At 37.7% G+C, this 21323-nt stretch overlaps 1 protein-coding gene across 4 annotated transcripts in view; it reads left to right on the top strand.

Annotated features, from left to right (window-relative positions):
* The window catches only part of PARN (poly(A)-specific ribonuclease), a 43840-nt gene that overhangs the window by 13101 nt on the left and 9416 nt on the right, over nt 1–21323 (top strand). For all 4 annotated transcript variants that reach the window (XM_039732251.1, XM_039732250.1, XM_039732253.1 and 1 more), the window contains 6 exons: nt 205–280; nt 1366–1476; nt 1560–1629; nt 5682–5737; nt 10223–10309; nt 14926–15000. In XM_039732251.1, the coding sequence (XP_039588185.1) occupies nt 205–280; nt 1366–1476; nt 1560–1629; nt 5682–5737; nt 10223–10309; nt 14926–15000 (475 nt within the window). The remainder of the gene's footprint in view (nt 1–204; nt 281–1365; nt 1477–1559; nt 1630–5681; nt 5738–10222; nt 10310–14925; nt 15001–21323) is intronic.

Genomic DNA, 21323 nt, shown 5'->3' with positions numbered 1-21323 from the left:
CTTATGACTCATTATGGTGCAAGTGAGGCAAGGTAACTGAATTTGTCTTGACACACCTCTGGTGCATTAGTTTGAAATAGGGCTGAGTGTAGATCCTTAGAGAACACCAGGTGGCACCAGTAAATGCTCATTTGATCCTGTTTGATTTCAGTTTCCAGGGAAAATGTGCTTGGCATTGGCAATTAATGATGGCTTTTCTTGCAGGAGATCATTAATAATACATCACTTGCAGAACTGGAAAAGCGTTTAAAAGAGGTTCCATTCAGCCCTCCTAAAGTTGGTGAGGATATATCAAAATGCTCTTATTTCCAAAATATTTTGATTATTTTTGTTCTTGGTATGAAATACAAATTCCCCTACTAATACTTAGTGTTTTGATGAAGGGACTTTAAATGAGGGCACTTATATACAGTGCAATTATATTTAGAAGTATACCTGGAACTTAATAGTAATCTAGACAGTAAAAGAATGATGAGTTCAGTGAACAGCAGTTTCATCGTCTTCTAATGATGGATTTTTTTTTTTTCTTTTAGGTTGATTTTTGGGGATTAATTTGAAATTTGTTTGAAACTTTTATTTGGTGATTGTCGTTTAGATCAAAGCCAGAGCACTCCAGGAGGCATTTGGATAAACAAAACTAAAAAAACTTATACAGCAGTGACCAGTCGAGTGTGTGTGTGTGTTCTAAAAATTACTAAAGTTCTTTTAGTAGGAAAGGGGGATTTTTGCTTTGAGGTGAACAGAAGGATATTTAATCAAAGGGCAAGCTTAGCTCAAGGTTCTGGAATTTTTCTTAAGCTGCTGATTTAGAAGAGGGAGAGCAATACTGTAGAGTGGAGGATGTTAAAAGGGAAGGTTTCAATGCTTGATCAAAATCAAGATGAGCACTACTTTTTTATATTGCTGAATGTGCAGAGCATAAACACCAAGTGCATTTCTCAGTAAAGAAATCTTTAAATCACTCAATTTAATCTTCATTTAAATATCTTGAAAAATCTGACCTATCTGGTTAATAGTAAAGTTTTTAATTAGACTGTTCTCTTAAATGCAAGTCAGGAAAAAAGATACTCTTTGTGGGGAATTCTGCTGTCACTGTCTTACAACTAATACTCCATTTTGGCTGAGTAGGTCTGGGAATTTAGGGCTTTTTAATGGGAAAGGCTTACCATCTTATGAATCTATTCTTATTTAAAAATGCCAAACAAAACTGCTTTTTTAAGAACTGAAGAAAATTCAGAGGTTCTGAAAGTTGTATAAACTTCCCCAAATGATGTTATGCTCTGACAAAATAAGCCTGTGGGTAAGCATACAGGACTGTCTTTATCTTCTCTGGTAGTGTATTTATAATTGTCTTTTTCCCCTCAGAAAGTGCAGAAGGATTTCCAAGTTACGATACAGCATCTGAACAACTCCATGAAGCAGGATATGATGCTTACATTACTGGACTGTGCTTCATTTCCATGGCTAATTTCCTAGGTACCTGTGAAATCTTTTCCAAACCTTCTTCCTGGTGCTCTCTGTTTGCTTATTACATACTGAATTTATTCTTCATTCATCAGGTTCATTCCTCAGTCCTCCGAAAAACCATGTGTCTGCTAGATCAAAACTCATTGAACCTTTTTTTAACAAGTAAGTAGTTGTATAAAAAACCTGCTAAAACAAGGAAGTACACCACCAGCTTCAGCAGATCTACCTCTAGCTGTGGAATCAATAGCTTACTGCTATCTTTAAACTGAAGTTTTTTTGGCTTTCTGATTCATGCTGGTAATGCTGGAGAGGCTATGAAGTAAATACCTTTTCTTTTGAGGAGGAAGGTTTACTTTCTGCTGACCTGTGAAAGGACACTTAGAAGAGTACCTGGACTGCTTTAATGGGCTTGCCATTATTTCTGGAGTAAGCTTTGGAAGTGGTGAACTGAAAAAAAACTGGTCAGGGGTTCTTTGTTATAGGACCCTCAGTAACTGGTAATAGTGAAAACTCAGAGTGCTCAGCAGTCTGGAAAAACTAAAATATCCCTACGGGAATGTCAGTCCAAATAACACAAAGCATTGGTATTAACATTGTTGGGTAAGCCATTTTTAACATGGCATAAGAAATCTACATGTATAATTTATGGGATGATGCTGTGAGCAGTATTTTGCTTTTGAATTGGATCTTCTTGCAAACTCCTTGAACAAACTGAAGTAAGACTTGGGGAGTCTAGAGTCCTTTATGCACAGAGTCAATCCTTTACATAATTAATCTGTATATTTTACCTTAGGAAACTTCTAAAGATGCTGCAATCTGTCACATAAAGGAAAAGGAGTTGAAATTAAAAAGATTCTAGTGCTTACCCTGTCTAAATTCAGGAGAAATTCCATCCTTTCAAACCTGTAATACAAGAGTTGGCAAAATTAATTATTTTAGCTTCAGATGGCCCACACAAATGAGAAAATCATGGTAATCAATGCTTTTGCCTTTCATTGTTCTGAAAATCATATCATTATAGTGACAGCAGTTATGTAATTCTCTTGACACTGAGACATGTGAGCCAGTAAGTCCATATATTTTAGCAGATGCTACAAATATTCCCTAGATGAAACATGGACCCACAGTGACTGCTTGGTTTGAATGTGAGGTGAAGATAGAATTGATCAGCACAATTTCATTTTAGGATGGATTTATCACTAGGTTGTTTTCAGGAACACCAACACACATGCCAAGTAGTAGGTGCCAATTGAGCAGATTAATTTTTCAGTCATTAACCAAAATTCTTCCTAGAAATGCATATTTGCTACAAGTACAAACAGCAACTTCTAGAGCTGTCAGAATAGTACATTCAATTTAAGCTTTTCAAATTAATTGTGTACTTGAAATGTGACATTCCTCTAGGAGTGACATTTCAAAGTTGTGAGAGTAAGTGAGAGGAAGCCTGCTGTGTCTGTTCTGGCTTCAGGGTTAACTGCCTGACTGTACAGAAAGGAAGAGTTAACAAGCTGTAGGGAGCACAGCTGCCTTTTAAAATTTTTTTCTTTTTTAAGCAAGAACTGAAAATTACTCTTTATAAGAAAAGAATGTTTGTCCATTCTGCCATTATTGAGAACTTGTACCTTCTTGTTTCAGAAAAGCTATTTTTAAATCATGAATCATGGAAGCTTGGAAGACTTGCCATGTCTTACTTTCACATGACTTTAGAAGCTTTGCCATATTCTAACTAACATCTGCTATGTCACCTAAGTCAGAGCCTAGAGGTGAGACTCTCTCACCTTTTCTTACAGTAAGCAGACCAAGACTTGTATTTTTCATGCTAGTTTTCTTTCTCCTATAATGTAAAATTAACAAAACAGAATAAGACAACTCTTCTTTTTTTTAATAAAGAATGTTGAAGTACATGCCAGAAGTCAGAGCTGTGGGGTGTTTAAATGAGCAAGTCTTCTGCTCTGTTCAGTCAGTCCTTGCAGGTCTCTGTGTGCAGCATGTGGTGTTTTTAGCACCTGTAGTAGCATCCAGGGCTCTGCAGTTCAGAGTTCCCTGAAGGTCTCTTAGTGAATGTGTTGCTTCTGGGGCTTTTTGGCAGCTATGCTCTGGGCTGCCAGCCAGCTTCCCACTACACCTACTTGTCTCTAGTGTGTGGTCTAGACTCCTTCCCTAGCTGAGCATCCTCTCTTCCTGCTGGGGAGAAAAAAGCTGTCTTCCTCCTTCCTCCAGAAGTTCTACCTGATCCTGTGGGCAGCAGTCAGAGCAAGGAAACCTTTTCCTTTGTGCTGTGGTCATATTCTTCAAGCAAAACACAAACTATAACATGCAAACAGTAACCTAAACAAATGAAAGTTACACCTTGCGTCTCAAATTTTTCCTGAAAGAAGCTGAGCAGATGAGTTTAGTGTAAGGCAACTGTTTAGAAGTAATGTTCTCAGTTTGAACTATTATCCAGATAGTCCTGAAAATGTTCTTTAAAACAGACCATGATTCTTTGAGTTGCTTATAAAGTCTTAATTTCAAGATATCTGTATATTAGATGTTAACACTTAACCACAGTTTAATCACTAAACTTTCACGTCATTGCTAGGACTTTGGAAATGTTTTCTGTTTTAATGGGCTTGTCACTAATGTGATTTAAATGAGTACATTTAAAATGTAAAAAATCAAGCTTTGATTTTTAGTAACTTAGCTTTCAAATGAAGGTAGTACTTTTTTAAGAGTAATTTTGATGTCTTTCATTATGTCAGGAAAACTAGGGAACTTCCTGGCTGGCTGTTCAAGAATGACAGCCAGGATATACATTAATGTTCATATAGGTTATTGATGAACATAGGTAAAATCTTTAGTTTTAGGGCTTTTGTGAGAGTGGAACTGATTAAAAACAGACTTTCCCTTAGGGCTCTTAGGCTCTTCTAGGCATAATGCAGTGAGTTATGTGATAAACAACTCAATAAGATCGGAATTCCAGAGATGTATTTCTGTAATCTTTATGCTGTATTTTATATACAACATCTTTGAAAAATCCTGTTTGTCTGCTGTGAGTAATCCCCAATGAACATTTATGAGTTGAGATGATGGGACTCTTTATTGCAGTATCTAAACTCTTATGTGTATAATTTGGATATTGTTATTGTCTCACAAACTTTCAAGTTGGTTTGAAATTTTTTGACTGGTTTAGGGCAATGGCTCTTCCATATCTTCCCTCCCCCATCCACAAGCCCTTCACAAACTTTTAATGACAATGTTCTTTTGAATCTCCTTGGGTTGTTTGAATGCTGTTTATTCTTTTGATGTAGCTGGAGGCAGGGGGTGGAAGAGGTGTAGAGAAATGAGAACACCATGTTTTATTGAGCTAATAGCATCATGGTCTGTAGAAATAGAAATTAGCTTAGAAGGTTTTTAGCATCATGGTCTGTAGAAATAGAAATTAGCTTAGAAATGTTTTTTTATAAAATGGATACCAGAAACCAAAATCCATGCAAATCACTTGGGTTTGTGCTATATTTGTAGAAAGTTTCTCATAGGGAGCTATGTTCTCTGGCATGTATTGGAAATCCCTCAGCTTTTCTATATTAATTTAGTTTTCTTTGCAAAATTACTGCAAAAAGAGATTGGTGTGCTTTTGTTCAGTTTGACCAATAGTTTCCCATTCTCACTGTAGGAGTAAACAGTCACTGTTCTTGTGCTTTTATTGAAAGCATTTCTTGAATGTTCTGAGAAACTCTTCAGATACATGTTAAAGAGGAAAAGACTCATCCCAGTTATCTCCAAAGAAGTCATGATGGCTTTGCAGTTTAGGGTTTTAAGATCCATTCTGTCTAAAGCATGTTGAAGTGCTCAGAAAATGGGGAGATTTATGTGTCTTTAGAATGATGCATTTGCACTACCCACTGTGCAAGGGGCTCTTACAGCATAAAGCTGCCACTTGTTAAATGTTCCTTCCCCACTTGTCCTTACTGTTTTTAGCAGTAACAAATTGGGCCTTTTTTGCCCTTGTTTTCTTGAATAAGTAAAATTCCTGGTACGATGCCAAGTAACTTTTGAATCTGGTTGTTGGATAAGAGATTGGGCTTAGAGGGTCTGTTTTGTTTTAACATACCTTAGGATAAGTTTGGGATTGTTAATTCTGCATCTTTAGAAGAAACATGTAAAAAAACTACAAAAAGGAAAAGGTCTTCAGGCAGAAATTTGCTAATAGTTCTTTTCCATTTTGCTTCTAGGCTATTTCTAATGAGAGTAATGGACATACCATATCTCAATTTGGAAGGACCAGACTGTAAGTAGCTTCTCTCATTGTAAAAGTAGTACCATTCTGACACACTTCCTGGGGAAGGAAGTGGAAGGATTAATAATGTATATCTAAAGCAAGGATGTCAGCTGTGTTTAGGTTGTTAGCTACTTATGAAATGATTTAAATATGTCTGCTCCCTTGTTTCCCTTTAAAAAAATAGTAAACCCAGAAATTCTTCAACTTTGACTAGAGAATCTGCATTATGAAGGGGGCTGATGAAAAGAAATTAAGTTAATGTTACTAAATGAGAGAGTTTGAAATTAACAGCTTTATTGTTATTTTGGTTTACTATTCTTATGTACCATATCATAAAAATCTTATGTACCATAAAAAGTGGGATCTTAACACTGTCCTCTCACTCCAGCAGTAAATACAGAACCAGTGAATAGCAAATGGTTCTGAAAATCTTGTGGCCACTTTGTTTCTCAATTGCTGTGCAGGAGTACCTCTCCTTAACTTCAGCCTAAACATCAGGATTCTTTTGCCACATGGGATTATGATAATGGAGAAATACTGCTTAAAACATTTTTACCTTTCTGGTTACTTCAGTTTACAGACCTGGAGCTGTAATTAGTTGATAATGTATTTAAATTAAAATAGATTCTACTAATGTAAATGTCTTTATTGTTATGGGATGTTTCATTCTGAGGGGGAAAACTTTGGATGAGGGTTCCCACTGTTGCCTTGACTTAAAATGTGAAGCCCTTGAGGTCAGTCTTGTCCTTGATTAGATAAAAGCTTAATTTTATATTGAGGAGTCAGGTACACAATGTCTTTAAAATTATATCCATTTGGGAGCAGTGCTGATGTGGACACATTTTCCACTCCTTGCATCAGACAGCTCAGACTGGAGTGTGACTCTATCAGATGCCAGTGTAATAGTAACAGAATGCAGTTCCAGAGAGATGGAGGTAACTGTTGGAGAGGAGAATACATGCTGTAAGGGCATAAATTTAATTTTAAATTCAGTTAGGTGGTCAGATCACTGAGCTCTGGCTCTGCTGGAATGGTAATCTAATTACATTGCATCTTCCTTCCCCAACTGTTTGATACTGAGTGGAAGAATGGGTAAACACTTTGGGTCATTGAGAGAGTGCCAAAGCTACTAATTTGTAAAGATGCTACTTCCACTTGCTGGCCAACTTACAGGATTGTTTTGATGCTTTGCCAAGAAGGGTTGCCAAAAAAGAGTCTGCCTCTGAAAGTCTGTCTCTTTTATCTGAAAGCCACTTCTGTAGAGCAGACTGAGGCAGATAGTCTAGGAGAGCCTGAGCCAAGGAGGCTTTCTAAGCCTCAAAACAGAAAGCATTGCAGGGGTGGCATGTTGGGCTGGCTGGTGTAGCCACTTCAGTTGCTGTTCTGAGATGTAAACACCACTGTAGGTTGAGGTAGCAGTCTGGTGGTTGTTTGTGGGGGACTGTTTTGCAGAGAGGCAAAGCTGCCTAAAGAGTACAGCCAGGTTTCTGTGGGAGGTGCACTTGGAGTCTGTATTTTTTAAAAAGAGATGAGGCACAGCTGACTAGGTGACTGTTGTGATTTGTATGTTTCTGTTTGTCAGGTAGTGTGAAACAGCAAGTTTGTGCAATTTTTCCTGAAATAATGGATTTCAGTAACATGTGCTAAGTCAAATAGTATTGAATATGTGAATGTGACTTCCATCATCTTTTGTTAAAATGTGTGTTAAAAACTCATTTAAAAGGATGACGTTGCTGCACAAAATTACTGAAAAAAAAAGAAAATAATCAAATACTTTTCACCGGAGTAGGGAGAATTTAGAGATTTTAAGAGTAGACTCACTGTGAATTTAAGAATAAACAGATACAGGAAGGTTAGGAATAGTTTCTTTTCTCTAATCCATGTAAAAGGGATGTAATATCTAAAACTGGAGTTGTTCATGCTATGATTTTCTACTACTGGATTACAAATAATTTAACTATGAGTTACTCTCTGTGCAGTAAGCTCTACAGCAATGAATTGATCTTCTGTTGCTTGTGTTGCTGTTTCACTTGTATAATGCAAAAATATTGAATTTTAGTCTTTTAAAAAATATTGTGTCCTTTTGTTTAAGTAGCAGATTTAGGGAACAGGATTTCACCTGTGCTCATGAAGGGATTGCTTTCCTTAACTACTTGTGTCTCTGGCCAGCCTGACTGCACTCTCAGTGCTCACCTGTAATTATCATTAGGAAGTTTCTGGCCAACTCAGAGTAATCCATTTGTTAGGTGAAACAAAGTAAAACACTTAGCAATAACAAGTGGCTGATAGTCTGATATGGACACCTGCTCTATGAATGAGAGACACCTTGGAAAGCTCTCCTGTTTTAATGCTGAAAGCTAAGGAGATCAGAAACTAGAAAAGTTTGTATTACAAATGAATTCAGGAGGGTAAGTCACTAATCATTCACTAAAATGAAAAACAGTCCCTATGTCTCTATAGCAAAAGAGAGAAGATTTTCCTGAGAGTGTTACCAGGTGGTCAGATTAAAATCTGATCACATGGAGCTGTTTGTAGTTAACCCTTGAGTTATCCTGAACAAACTGGAGCACTTGACTTCAGTGGTTCAGCCTCTGTCATCAAATCAAAAACACAGAAGATTTAGCCATGTGTCATGCATAACAAAGGAGATCTCTGCAGATACCTGTGGAAAGGCTATCTGCAGATAGTTCTGTAGGAAATTTCAGGCAATATTTCAGTATCTTTGTCCCTGAAAATGCAGTGTTCCAATTGTTTCTTTTTAAAATATGATAGGAATTCACAGGTTATAAAAGCTCACATCCCTAGGGAAAGGAACTTCGGGTAGGAGAAATGTGTAAAAGTAAGGTACATAGTAAAAATTTCTGCTGTGTTCTTACCTCTTCCAGAAGCTTGATTTGGATTCTCTCTCAAATTCACAAACCTTAAAATGACTTTCAGCAATACACTAAAGACTTCTTCTGCACTTGATGTTGGCCTTGATGAGCTGTCTTTTTTTCTTGGTGTAATTTTCAGTAATAGTGAGAAGTGTGTCTGTTCTGGCTTGTATCTAATATTATATGAAAACTGAGTTGAACATTGTTTCACAGAAAGTTTTTAATTAACAGAAAAATGACAAAAATTGAACCATTGCTAAGAATCTTGTGTCTCTGGCCAGCCTGACTGCACTCTCAGTGCTCACCTGTAATTATCATTAGGAAGTTTCTGGTCAACTCAGAGTAATCCATTTGTTAGGTGAAACAAAGTAAAACACTTAGCAATAACAAGTGGCTGATAGTCTGATATGGACACCTGCTCTATGAATGAGAGACACCTTGGAAAGCTCTCCTGTTTTAATGCTGAAAGCTAAGGAGATCAGAAACTAGAAAAGTTTGTATTACAAATGAATTCAGGAGGGTAAGTCACTAATCATTCACTAAAATGAAAAACAGTCCCTATGTCTCTATAGCAAAAGAGAGAAGATTTTCCTGAGAGTGTTACCAGGTGGTCAGATTAAAATCTGATCACATGGAGCTGTTTGTAGTTAACCCTTGAGTTATCCTGAACAAACTGGAGCACTTGACTTCAGTGGTTCAGCCTCTGTCATCAAATCAAAAACACAGAAGATTTAGCCATGTGTCATGCATAACAAAGGAGATCTCTGCAGATACCTGTGGAAAGGCTATCTGCAGATAGTTCTGTAGGAAATTTCAGGCAATATTTCAGTATCTTTGTCCCTGAAAATGCAGTGTTCCAATTGTTTCTTTTTAAAATATGATAGGAATTCACAGGTTATAAAAGCTCACATCCCTAGGGAAAGGAACTTCGGGTAGGAGAAATGTGTAAAAGTAAGGTACATAGTAAAAATTTCTGCTGTGTTCTTACCTCTTCCAGAAGCTTGATTTGGATTCTCTCTCAAATTCACAAACCTTAAAATGACTTTCAGCAATACACTAAAGACTTCTTCTGCACTTGATGTTGGCCTTGATGAGCTGTCTTTTTTTCTTGGTGTAATTTTCAGTAATAGTGAGAAGTGTGTCTGTTCTGGCTTGTATCTAATATTATATGAAAACTGAGTTGAACATTGTTTCACAGAAAGTTTTTAATTAACAGAAAAATGACAAAAATTGAACCATTGGTAAGAATTTTTTAAAAGTGGAGCATGAAGAGGTTGTTGTCTTGGTTTTGGGGGTTTTTTTTCTCCTTTTTTTTTCTGTCCTTGGACTTGGTTTGGTACAAGGGATGAGAAGGACTACATTTGTGGACATTTCCCACTACAAGAAATGCTGTTTCAATTTCATAAGCAGATGAGCTAGTAGGATTTAGTATATCTTTCATGCCTGAGTGCAGGCACATTTTCACTGTATCTGATGCAGTTTCATAAACCTTTGCCTGTTTTCTTATTTAAAAAGGAAAGGAAAGAAAAAAGCTACCTGACTACATTAGATGACTGTTTTAGGATATTCTAAAGATACTAGCAGTGACTCTTATTTTAACAAAAGGATTTTTGTTTTGTAGTGCAGCCCAAACGAGATCACGTTCTTCATGTTACTTTTCCCAAAGAGTGGAAGACTAGTGACCTATACCAGCTTTTCAGTGCCTTTGGTGAGTGATATAGTCTGTCTTTTTTTGATTTTGTTTTGTTTTATTATTATTAACAAGTTAAACTTCTGGTTTGTTTTGTTATTTTTAGTCTGTTGGTGCAGACTTATTCCTGGTGTAAGGAATGATGAACCTCTTTTTGTAATTTTTAAATTTGGTGTCCTGTGGACTTTGTAATGATGTGTTGAAAATTACTGTTCTTATTAACTGTTGTTTAGAAATCTTTATTTGGTGCTTGTTGAATATTGTGGATCTTTTATCCTTTTATTTACAGCTTCTCCTGATAGGACGAGTTTGTATAGGTAAAAAGGGTATATAGGTGAAAAAAGGGAATGGTGTGGGGCAGGTTGAGGTTTTAGGAACAAGGTTCATCCTGCAGCTGGTAAAGCCAAACTCCAGCATATGTGAGTCTAGGCAAGCAAGCAAACTTGAAAATAACGAGTTTGATTTCCAGATTGTCAACACCATCCAAATGAGAAGAAACAGCAACAAGAGTAGTTAACAACTGAGGACCAGTAGTCCTGTTGTTGCTCTATTAAGTAGAAGTATGAAATGTAGGTTAGTTTCTGTAGGCTAGTGTCCAGGTTAGTTACCTGGACAGCTGAACTAACTGATGGTGGTCTCCTGCTCCTTATCTCTTGTGGCGTGGTAGTGTCTGTGCAGGGTCTCTGGAGCTGCATCCAGCTCCCTCGGTTCCTTGCGAGCATTCGATCTTCACTGCAGCAGGGGTCAGGGTGGTGGCTGGGACTGCACAGCCCCGGGTGGGCGATGCGGGACGGGAGAGCGCAGCGGTGGCGGGGCTGTCCCGGCGCGGTGGCAGAGCTGTCCCGGCGCGGTGGCACGGCTGTCCCGGTGCCGTGGCACGGCTGTCCCGGCGCGGTGGCACGGCTGTCCCGGCGCGGTGGCACGGCTGTCCCGGTGCCGTGGCACGGCTGTCCCGGTGCCGTGGCAGGGCTGTCCCGGTGCTGTCCGGGCCGGAGCGCGCCTCGGGCTCGGCCCCGGCGCTGTCCGTGAGGGCACCGCCGCCAGGGGGCGCGCTCACGCCCCGCTCAGGGCTCGCTGTGGGGCTGCAATTCCCGCACTTCTGATTTTAGAGCTGAATGTTTTCATATTTCCACTTACAAACTCCGGGCTCGATAATTAATCTATATTTTTTAAAAGTCTTTTTGCCGTGGTATCTCAAAACAAACTGCGGATTATTCCTTCCAAAATTCTGGAATACAGAAGTACCCATGTTTTTCCAGTTGTAGGTGGGTAGGGGCAGAGTGGTACAGCGTGAGGTTGAGTCACTTGCCAAAAGCTTAAAAAAAAAAAGGCAGTAACAGACATGAATTATCCTAAGGAATTACATCAGTTAAAGCAAAGCATCTTGAAATCAAGCAGTATTAGTCAAATTTTACAGAAAAATTATTTTAGAATGAATTCAAGCAGAGTTATAATCTTCCATGGAGCTTCTAACAAAATATGGTGAAACAGCTGAAAGGGCTGCAGTGTCACACTTGGAACTGGTTTACATTTGCTACTCTAGAAGGGCTGTTCATGATTCTGAAATCCTTCAGGACTGCCTGCATACCAAGTGGACACCTGTTCATGCAAGATGTTTTTATGGTCTCAGGGGTGAATGTAGTTTCACTGTACAAGTACTTGCAGCACTATGCAGTCTCTTAGAAGACTTTAAATTCTTAAATTTGCACTGTTTATTTGGTCATGCTGATGTGAAATAAGAAGTCATTAAAATTCAATTTGCTAGAATACAGCTTTAGTGTATAGCCTTAAGTTCTACTTAAATTAATGTTTTTGGGCTTTTCATTAAAACTCATACTATCGAAGCATTATAAAAACTACTGCTTAATTACCAGTAGAAGTCATGTAGGAAATGTACAAGAACAGAGTATAAAAAGGAAATGTTTCAATTATGTAATCCATCAGTATGATTTTATTCTGTGGACTTAATCTTGTTTGCATGTTTGAGTTAATATATGGAGAATTTTCAAATTTCTTTGTAGAAGAAATATATTTTACTTACACCTTCATGTCATAGTCCACCAGTGCCACCACCCAGTGGCATTCTTCAAAGTATTGAAGACTTGATGTATTCTAGAAGTGCAGAGAGAGAAATGTCCTGGTTTATTTCTCTAGAGCCGGTGTTCCATTACATTGCTGTCCATGGCTTATCTGCACTGGCCTTGCAGTGAGCTGGCACAGGGCTCTGGTGATTGCTAAATACTGTACTGAACTGCATTTGCTTTCCAGCTCTTTATTTGCATTTCACCATACTTTTGAAATGCACAATATTTACTGAGTGCTTAGCAGTATTGCTGAATGATTTAATTTATTAATCTTATCTCTAAATTCTTACTTCTTAATAATGGTAAAATGTGGCAGTCTGAAGAGAGCATTTCTTAAGCATGGAGAGTTGCATAAGAGCCTTTGTGGTTTGCTTCAGATTGGCATTCATTGTCTGCTATTTAATGTTTGACTTTCTTTAAATTGTATTTAAAATGTATAAATCTGAGTATAAAAAGCAAGATATGTTGGCAGGTGTTGAAACCCTTTATTAGCTAAAAATACAAAGTCAGAAGTCATATGGAATGCATCAGCCTTTCTGCAATAATAAATAAGGATCTGATACTGAAATTATGTGCCACCAATAGGTTGGATTTTTATTAATTTATTATTTGCCACTTAGTGAAAATATGGACACTGAAGTCCATTTGAACAGTAGCTGAATGCTGAATTCCATTATGAGATTTTTTTTTGTCTATCACTGACCTTCTTTCATATTTTATATTGAGGGCACAATTGCAAGCTATTCAGGAGAATTTTTCTTTTTATCTTTCAGTTGACTCAGGAAGGTTAAAATTAATAAACTGTATACATAGGAAAGGGACACAATCTGGACAGCATTTCTGTGTTCCAGAGTTACAACAGGATACAACAGGTCTCAGAAATGATTGTTTGGAAAATTGTGTAATTAGTAATACAAAATTGGAGAACTTCATACATAAATAATTTTAGAGCAAAGACTTATCAATGCATGTAGAGCAATATGAATTTGTACAGTAATTTCTGTCCTTTAAAGGAAACTTTGCAAATTGCACCACAGTTCTGAGCTGCAGTCACGAGTCAGCTTGGGCCTTTGTTGTGGAATGTTAGTGTCCTGCCAAAAGGATGTTCTCCCTACACCAAAGAGCCTTGCCCATAGGCAGCAAAGTCCTGTGTTCTTCAAAGGCAGAATTATTAGAAATTGAATTTATGTACCCTAAAAAATGTTTAAAGAAAGTTTAACTTCATGGTGTAGACTCATCTTAATAGCAGCCTTGGCCCTTCAGTACAGGGAGATGTCAGAAACCAGACTGAATTAATTATGGTTTTGGCAGTGATCAAAATGATTATAACTTAAACTCCTAAATAGCTGGCTATTCAAATGTATAGCATGCGAATGAAATCTATCTAGGCTTTTATTTTTTTATAATTAGAAAATCTGTTTATAATCTGGCTGGATTTCAGAAGAGATTTCTATAACCTTGTAACCTGTAGACTAAATTAGATTTCAATAGATTAAACAACTGAGAATAAATGTATTTTAAGCCCTTTTGCATCGTTGTTTTTAACCTTGTAATGTCTGAAGGTTAAATGGTGGTGTAATGTAACATTATATATAACTTGATTTTCTAGTCTACATGAAAAAAATTGCACCAGTTTTCAATATCTGAATTCTGCTAACAGTAAAGCACTTAGATAAGGACAGGAGATGTAAGCCCAGGAGATGTAAATGGGTTTCAGACTATAATAAGACCTTGTGTCTGGAATGGGAATCCTTTCCTCTGCTTTTGCTTGATTATGAGCTCTTTTAGTGCTAATGTGACATTTTAAGCCATTCACATAGAAAATGCACTAACTGCTTGATGAATAGAGGGACTTATTTCCAGTCACTGTTCCATTGTAACAGCTTCCAAATGAGGTCCATGATTTTCTGCATTTGTCTTCATATTGACTCAAATTAAGTTTTTAGTTCACATCCAGGAAATGATGTATAGTGGGATTCAAACAAATCAGAGGTTGAAGATTTAGTGTCCCAACAGTGGAGTTCTCCATTGATGTGATCAATCCTCTACCTACCCCTTTTGACTGTAATTTTTCATCACTCAAAGAGATGTTATTTATTTGAGCAAAGGGCTGAAATTCCCAGAAAATCACTTCAGTTTATTCTGTAGACTTGCATAGAAGCCGTGAAGGGAGGATGTGAGGGCCTGGGGTGTACAGGATGCTCATGCTGTCCTGACTTTCTGAACAGTTCCAGGCTCTTGTGCAACTGGGTATGAACTGCACACCTGTACAGTGGACAAAAGCTTTCTCAAGTGCAGCTACTCTTAGTTGGCTTCTTTATGTCATGGCATATCAGATAAAAATCTGTGACTGAGTCTAAAATAAAAAGTCATACAAATTTCTTTTGCTTTTCTAGGTAACATTCAGGTTTCAACACCTGCACAGTGGACAAAAGCTTTCTCAAGTGCAGCTACTCTTAGTTGGCTTTTTTATGTCATGGCATATCAGATAAAAGTCTGTGACTGAGTCTAAAATAAAAATAGTCATACAAATTTCTTTTGATTTTCTAGGTAACATTCAAGTTTCGTGGATTGACGATACATCAGCATTTGTCTCATTGAGCCAGCCAGAGCAAGTACAAATAGGTGAGTGTTGCTCACTTTTATTTCAGCATTAAGACTTTAACTGGCTCCTGCAGAGTGCTCTGAGCCAGCAGGGTCTGTGATTGTAATGGCAAAACCAGTGACTTGCTTGGAGGAACTGGACTTCCATAGCAGCAGCAGCCCAAGCTGAACTTGATTGAGAGTTTTGTGTTTCATTCCATGATCCTCCAAGTACCTAAACCTGTAGGTAGAATAGTGCTGATTTCTTCACTTGGTGCAGTATTTATTGAGGCTGTTTACTGTTACTTTGCACAGAGTATAACTATCAAAGGCTTTTGTAGTCTTCACCTCCAAGTACCCTTTGGACTGATGCACATTTAGTTGGGTTTACATTTTCAAGGAACAAATGCAGTGAGAAGCCTTTTGGTGCATTGTAGAACACATGTATGTACCTACTGTCTGTGTATGAACAATGTGCAGCCTCTCCAGACCTAAGTTTTTAAATTTTTATTTGAACATTTGAAAATATTGCTGTTAGTTATGTGGGAAAACAGTCTTGTTTGTGGTTTGGGGATTTTATGTTCTTTTGGGGGTGGCTTTTTGACTGTAGTTGAATCCACAAGCTCTTTGTGGTTTCTCTAGTTCTTTGGGGCATTTATTTGAGTTCTGACCTGTAATCTTACTTCAGGGAACAATGGCTGGAACAATGGCCATTATAGATGATCATCTGGGATATGTTCTGGTAGTGTCACCCCCATTTACTGAAACACTTGCAGCAAATGCTGTGGGGCCAGTGAGAGCAGCACTTGTAATTAACTGGCTAAAATTTTATTGCACTTAAGAGCTATTCAGACAGAATTCCCACAATTAAAAAAAGAAATAAAACAGATTAGAAAACCCCACTGAGTTTATCATCATCTATCCTTACTAAGCTCAACTAAAGAAGCTTTCAGGGTGTGCATGTGCCATCACTGCATCTCTGTAATTCCTTGTGAACATCCTGGGAGTGTTTATCATACTTCCTCATACATTCATAGCTCTGCAGAGGATTTTGAGGGCTCACCAGCAGCCTCCTTACAGCAATTGCTCCATAGCAGCAAGAGCCATTGTTTCTGCATCCATATATAGATATAAGAATGAAATAACTTCTGATGTGAGGTTTCAGATAAAGAATTATGTCAATTAAAGCCTTCCTAGATGCTGATACTGTAAATTCCCCACTGCTGTCACCTCAGGTACTTACCCATTGTCTAAATGCTTGGTGTATTCACTTCACCACTACTTTTTGTTGTTGTTGTTAGGTTTGGTTTTGGTTTTTTTGTTCTGCTTTTGTTATAGCAACTAGATATTTTGGAAAGAACTGAATGTCTGCAGAACATTGAAACTGAATCTTTCTGGCACTGCTCTGTGTCTTTTTTTGTGCTTTGACAAGCAGGGAGGCTTGTTCTATGGCCTACGTGCTGGGAAATGTTATTTGTCTGAAAGCTCAGGTGATTATAGTCTTTCATAGATTTGTAGGAAATCAGGTTAGTAGAAATTCATGTACTGAAAGCAGTGGGCCTACCAAGCTGATAAATTAAAGCAACCTCACTTACCAAAAATTGTGTGATTTTTACTGTAATTTTTTTTTTTAATTCTTGATATTTTGTTGGTTTGGGTATTGGGGTTTTTTTCCTGTAATAAATGCATTCTAAAATCAATTCTGTTATTCTATTCCCTCATCTTCAATTCTTTATGAATTGTTTTGGTAATAAAAGTCCCTGTTTGTACTTGTGATTTAGTGAGATATGCTTAAGTGAAGGACCTAGGAGAAACTATAATGTGGCCTGTTTTTTAACCTGTTCCTATAAATGTCTGCATTTTCTGGACTTTGTAGAAAGCCTTGGAGGACTGTGAAACAACCTGAATACAGACAAGATGTTGCTACGTGTGTACTTCTATGCTTACCTCTTAAAGAGGTTTCTGACTTTGAGCTGGTATTAAAACTTAGAGTTAAGTAAACACAAATGCAACAAGAACATCTATGGGACATAAATGGATCAAGGACATGAAAAGTGTGTGGACGATGTTGCTACGTGTGTACTTCTATGCTTACCTCTTAAAGAGGTTTCTGACTTTGAGCTGGTATTAAAACTTAGAGTTAAATAAACAAAGTGCAACAAGAACATCTATGGGACATAAAGGGATCAAGGACATGAAAAGTGTGTGGAATTTTCCCCTAAAGTGTTCAGATTTCCCTTACAGAGGAGTCTTAAGTACTGTAAAAACATGCAGACTCGCTTTGCATCTTTTTAATAAGGAAATTGTGTGTGAAAAAGCAATGAAAATAGGACTGGTAATTATGTGCATGGAGTGTTAATTTATTTGGGTCTATCAGATTTTGAAACCCCGTTCACAACTGGGAGGTGTCTTTATTTTTCTGTTGCAGCAGTGGTTCAAACGCTGAATATTTGGCTGAACTAAGGTAAAGTTAGAGACTTGAAGAGCAGATCATTTAAAGACTGATCTGCCATCCTCCCTGGGTGTGCATGCTCAACATAACCAGTCGATGGATCTGCCTGGTTTCTTAACAATTTTGCTCCAATAACTTTCAATTTTGTTCAGCTTCATAGGTGTTACAAGAGAACTTGAAATATGATTTGTCACTGAGACTAGCTTTGTGTAACTGTATCTAAAGTGTAGTATTCAAATGGTGGTACTTGTCTTTCATATTTCAAATAATTAGTTATCATGCTTAACAAATGGCAGACCTCTCAAAATGTGGCACTTTGTGTAAACTGTTGCTGCTGTGCTGTTTTTGTTGTTTCTTGCTCTCCTGGCTTCATTATTTTAAATTGGCTAGAAACTCATTCATCAGCATCCTGGGAATATGTTGGATTTCTCACTGATTCAAAAATCCATTTTGAATATGTAGAGAATAAAATATATCTCTTCATTCCCCAGTGCTCTTTAAAACAATGTGCCCGAGTTAAGTAATATAATGGATGGTAACCATTAAAACCTAGTCCAAAACTGATTGGTAAAACACTGGCCTGTAAGATTTTCTGTTTATAAACTATACATTTGATTAGCTGAATTTAGCTAATAAGCAGCTCTTCAAATTTCACATGGTAATCAGTAGTGTTTATGTTGCTAGGGAGAATGTGCATTCCAATGTTTTAATTGTTCAAGTGTTACCCTGAAGGACCTATGAATCTTTGCATAATATAAAAAGACTTGTTTTCTCTTCCACTTTATTTCCTCTGAAAAACTAAGTAGGGAAAAGGGCAGTATTTTTATAGGCAATTTTGGAGCAGCTCCTAACTTTCCAGCTGAATACGGCATGCTTTAAAACACACAAACAAGGAACCTTGGGAAACAAGAGTCAAATGCCTTAAACTTCTCATTTTGTTGCCTATGATAATGTCCAAGAATATTCACTTTATTTGGCTGTTCATGCGACTCACACATTGGCAATCTTAGGCTTGTTCTTGTATAAAATTATATTTATGCACTCTCCATAGCTGCAGCAGGACAGATGCTAGGGAGCATTGCACAGTCTGCCGTGCCTGTCTGTGCAAGCTGGACCTGGCCCTTGCCAGGGGGAGGCTCTTGGCTTCTGGTGGCCTCTGTGTCACTCTTGCTGTTGGGCTGCCACAATGTCTTCTTAAAGCCAGTAGCAGGTTTATGAAAGTGGTGGTTATATGGCTCTGATTTGTCTTAACTTTTTGGAATATGCTGTGCTGTAAACTGATTTCCCAGCTACAAGCACCTGAAAACTATAATGGTTACTATAATAAACATTGTCTATGTTCTGTTGGGATTGGCTGATCAAAGTAGGTAATTAATAAGAATTTGTTAAATGGTTGATATTCCTTTAGTTGGACATCTGGGAGATAAAACTTTCTGTTGCCAAGTTACACTGCAAGTGGCATCAGCATTTCTGTCAAACATGAAGCACATATTTGTTAAGTGTGTGGCAAAAGATAAACCTGTGCACTGTTAGAGCTGATGAACACAAGAAACTTCAGCACTAACTTTTTGCATACAAATTCTGACTCTTAAGATTGTTGTCTTGGAATAAGTTTGCCTTTGGATGCTGTTCAGCTTTATGTATTTATAAAGCTGGCTTTTCATTTGGAGAGTTTAGTATGGAGTAAGTACTGTTTCAGTGATCCTCTGACTTAAAAGGGTCTAGACTTCATCCAGATAGTCTGGAAATGGTGGGGAAAATGGGAGAGACTTCAGCTTGTCGTGTCAAGTAAACCCAGTATTTTGTTTCAATGAATAAATTGGTATAACCTGAAGTATTTGTGTTTCAGCCACTTCAGCCCCTCAACTGTTCTGTGCAGTTAACTTGTGAGTCCTCAGTTAATGTGTTGGATTGATGTTAAACCCTTGTTTTTCATTATTCCCTTGAATGTTGCCATCCAGCTTTGACTGGGCGGGTTGCTGGTCTAAAAGGAAGGGATAGCTTGAATTCTTTCAGTAATTAAATAACTTAATCTGTAAGGGAGTTAAAGTGCTTTATTACAATCTACATACATGTGCACAGCATGAAATGTGTGCTGTCCTCTCTGTTCTTTCATAAGGAAAATATTTTAAGCTTTGCAGAGGATCCTTCCTCTTTCTTTGGCATGCTTTGTCCTTAGCACTTTATCTTCCTTCTGTAAAACCATTTTCTTTCACGTCACCTGTCCATTTTCCTCTGCTCTCCACCATGGAGGTTCAAAGCCTCATTTGGTTTGCTCTCTGACTTGCCATCCTCCTTTGCAAAGTGAAGATCTGCTTTGTCCCTGCATTGATACTGCCCCTTGCTCTGCATTCAGATACCAAGAGGGAGGACAATCTTTGTACAATGCTCTTTTCTTTAGAATCTGGATAGGCTCCTTCTATCTCAAGCTGATACAGGAGAGGAAAACAAAGGGATGGGCAGCACCATGTACAAATTGGTGTTATCAGTTTGGGTACAGCCTGCAGATAGTTGCTGTTATCAAGTATACTTAAGAGACTCTGGTCAATTAGTCATGTGTGTTAACATTTTAATGCCTTGCAGCAGAAATTGTCCTGGTGTGCTTGAAAGACTGAAAACTGTATACAGGTTAACAAAAGGGGCCATTAAAAAATGTTACATTGACAATTTCACTAATATTTAACAAAATATTGAATTCTGCCTACACCTTGATAATGTCCGTGGTTATGTGATCATGTACATGTTTCTTTAGGATTTATGGCTTCTCTGGGAATATATTTGTACATTTGCTGTGGAAGAACTCGGCCCTGAATGTTCTGTAGGGGACAATTTAATTCCATTTAGGTTAATTTAAAAGATGCCCTCTAATTTGGGATGTTGAGTCTTCTGCTTTCTGTTGATAAAATAGGCACACAGCACTGCTGCTTCCACTCCTGAGTTTTACTTTGAAAACTGGACTATGCATGTGCACTTTTGTCATCATGGCAAACTTCTGGATTGTTACATGTGGCATGAATAGCCCTAGTAGTCAGTAAATAAGGCTGTGGAACCATATGGTGAGTATTGAGAGTAAAAGAAAATACCACCTTAGCTACTCACTAATTGCACACTGTTGCTCTGGCTGAGGCAGTGGTCTCATGTTTTAAGTAGATCATGATCAGATAAGGTTAATGCAGCATCTATACAGAGGTCACTTAAAGGCTTCACAAGTGAAATTGTACTGAAGTATTTCATAAGCTTAAGTGTTTAGTATTGCAGCCTTAATCTGTATAGCTCTGTGTGTTTATTATATTTATATATAGTGGCTTTTCTTTTACCTACAGTTCACCAACATATTTGTCTTTTTATTAAGAGGCTTAATATTGTCAGTGGCCATCTGTCAGGATGTTGCTCTGCATAAAAGCAAGGACTTGACTAAAAGGTATCTTTGTACACATTCCTCTTGGACCACTCAGTGACAGTCAGCCTGTTTGGTGTCTTCCCTAATAACGAGGGAAGGTGCCATCCTCTAGAAACGCTTTTCCTAAAATAATTTGCAATTGCTGTTATTCTGCTATGAGACAGAAACTTTAGGGCTGCAATTAATGTGAAATGCAGCCATGTGGTGTTGGTTACTAGGTCAGGTTTCTCACAGAAAGATTTGTCTCATCTCTTACAATTTAAAGAAATAAGTAAATAGCCCCCCTGAGTTCTCTTTAGTTTTTTAGAATTCACAGAGTATTCTAGCAGCGCATTTCTTCTGTTGGGAGTTTAGAACAACCTCACTGTATTTGCTTTGTTTGGCAATATGGACAGCATCCATCAAAAAAGCATCAGAGAAAATGTATTAAACTCCTACAAGGAGCTGCTATTGCAAGCTTGTTTTATCTTTGTGACTCCTTAGACTTCTCCATATGGCTTCATTTCAGTTTTT

This window comes from Passer montanus, unplaced genomic scaffold (genome assembly GCF_014805655.1).
Source record: "Passer montanus isolate IOZ18808 unplaced genomic scaffold, ASM1480565v1 scaffold8, whole genome shotgun sequence".
Lineage (NCBI taxonomy): Eukaryota > Metazoa > Chordata > Aves > Passeriformes > Passeridae > Passer > Passer montanus.
The sequence above is the reverse complement of the archived record's forward strand: the minus strand, read 5'-3'. Positions and strand labels throughout refer to the sequence as shown.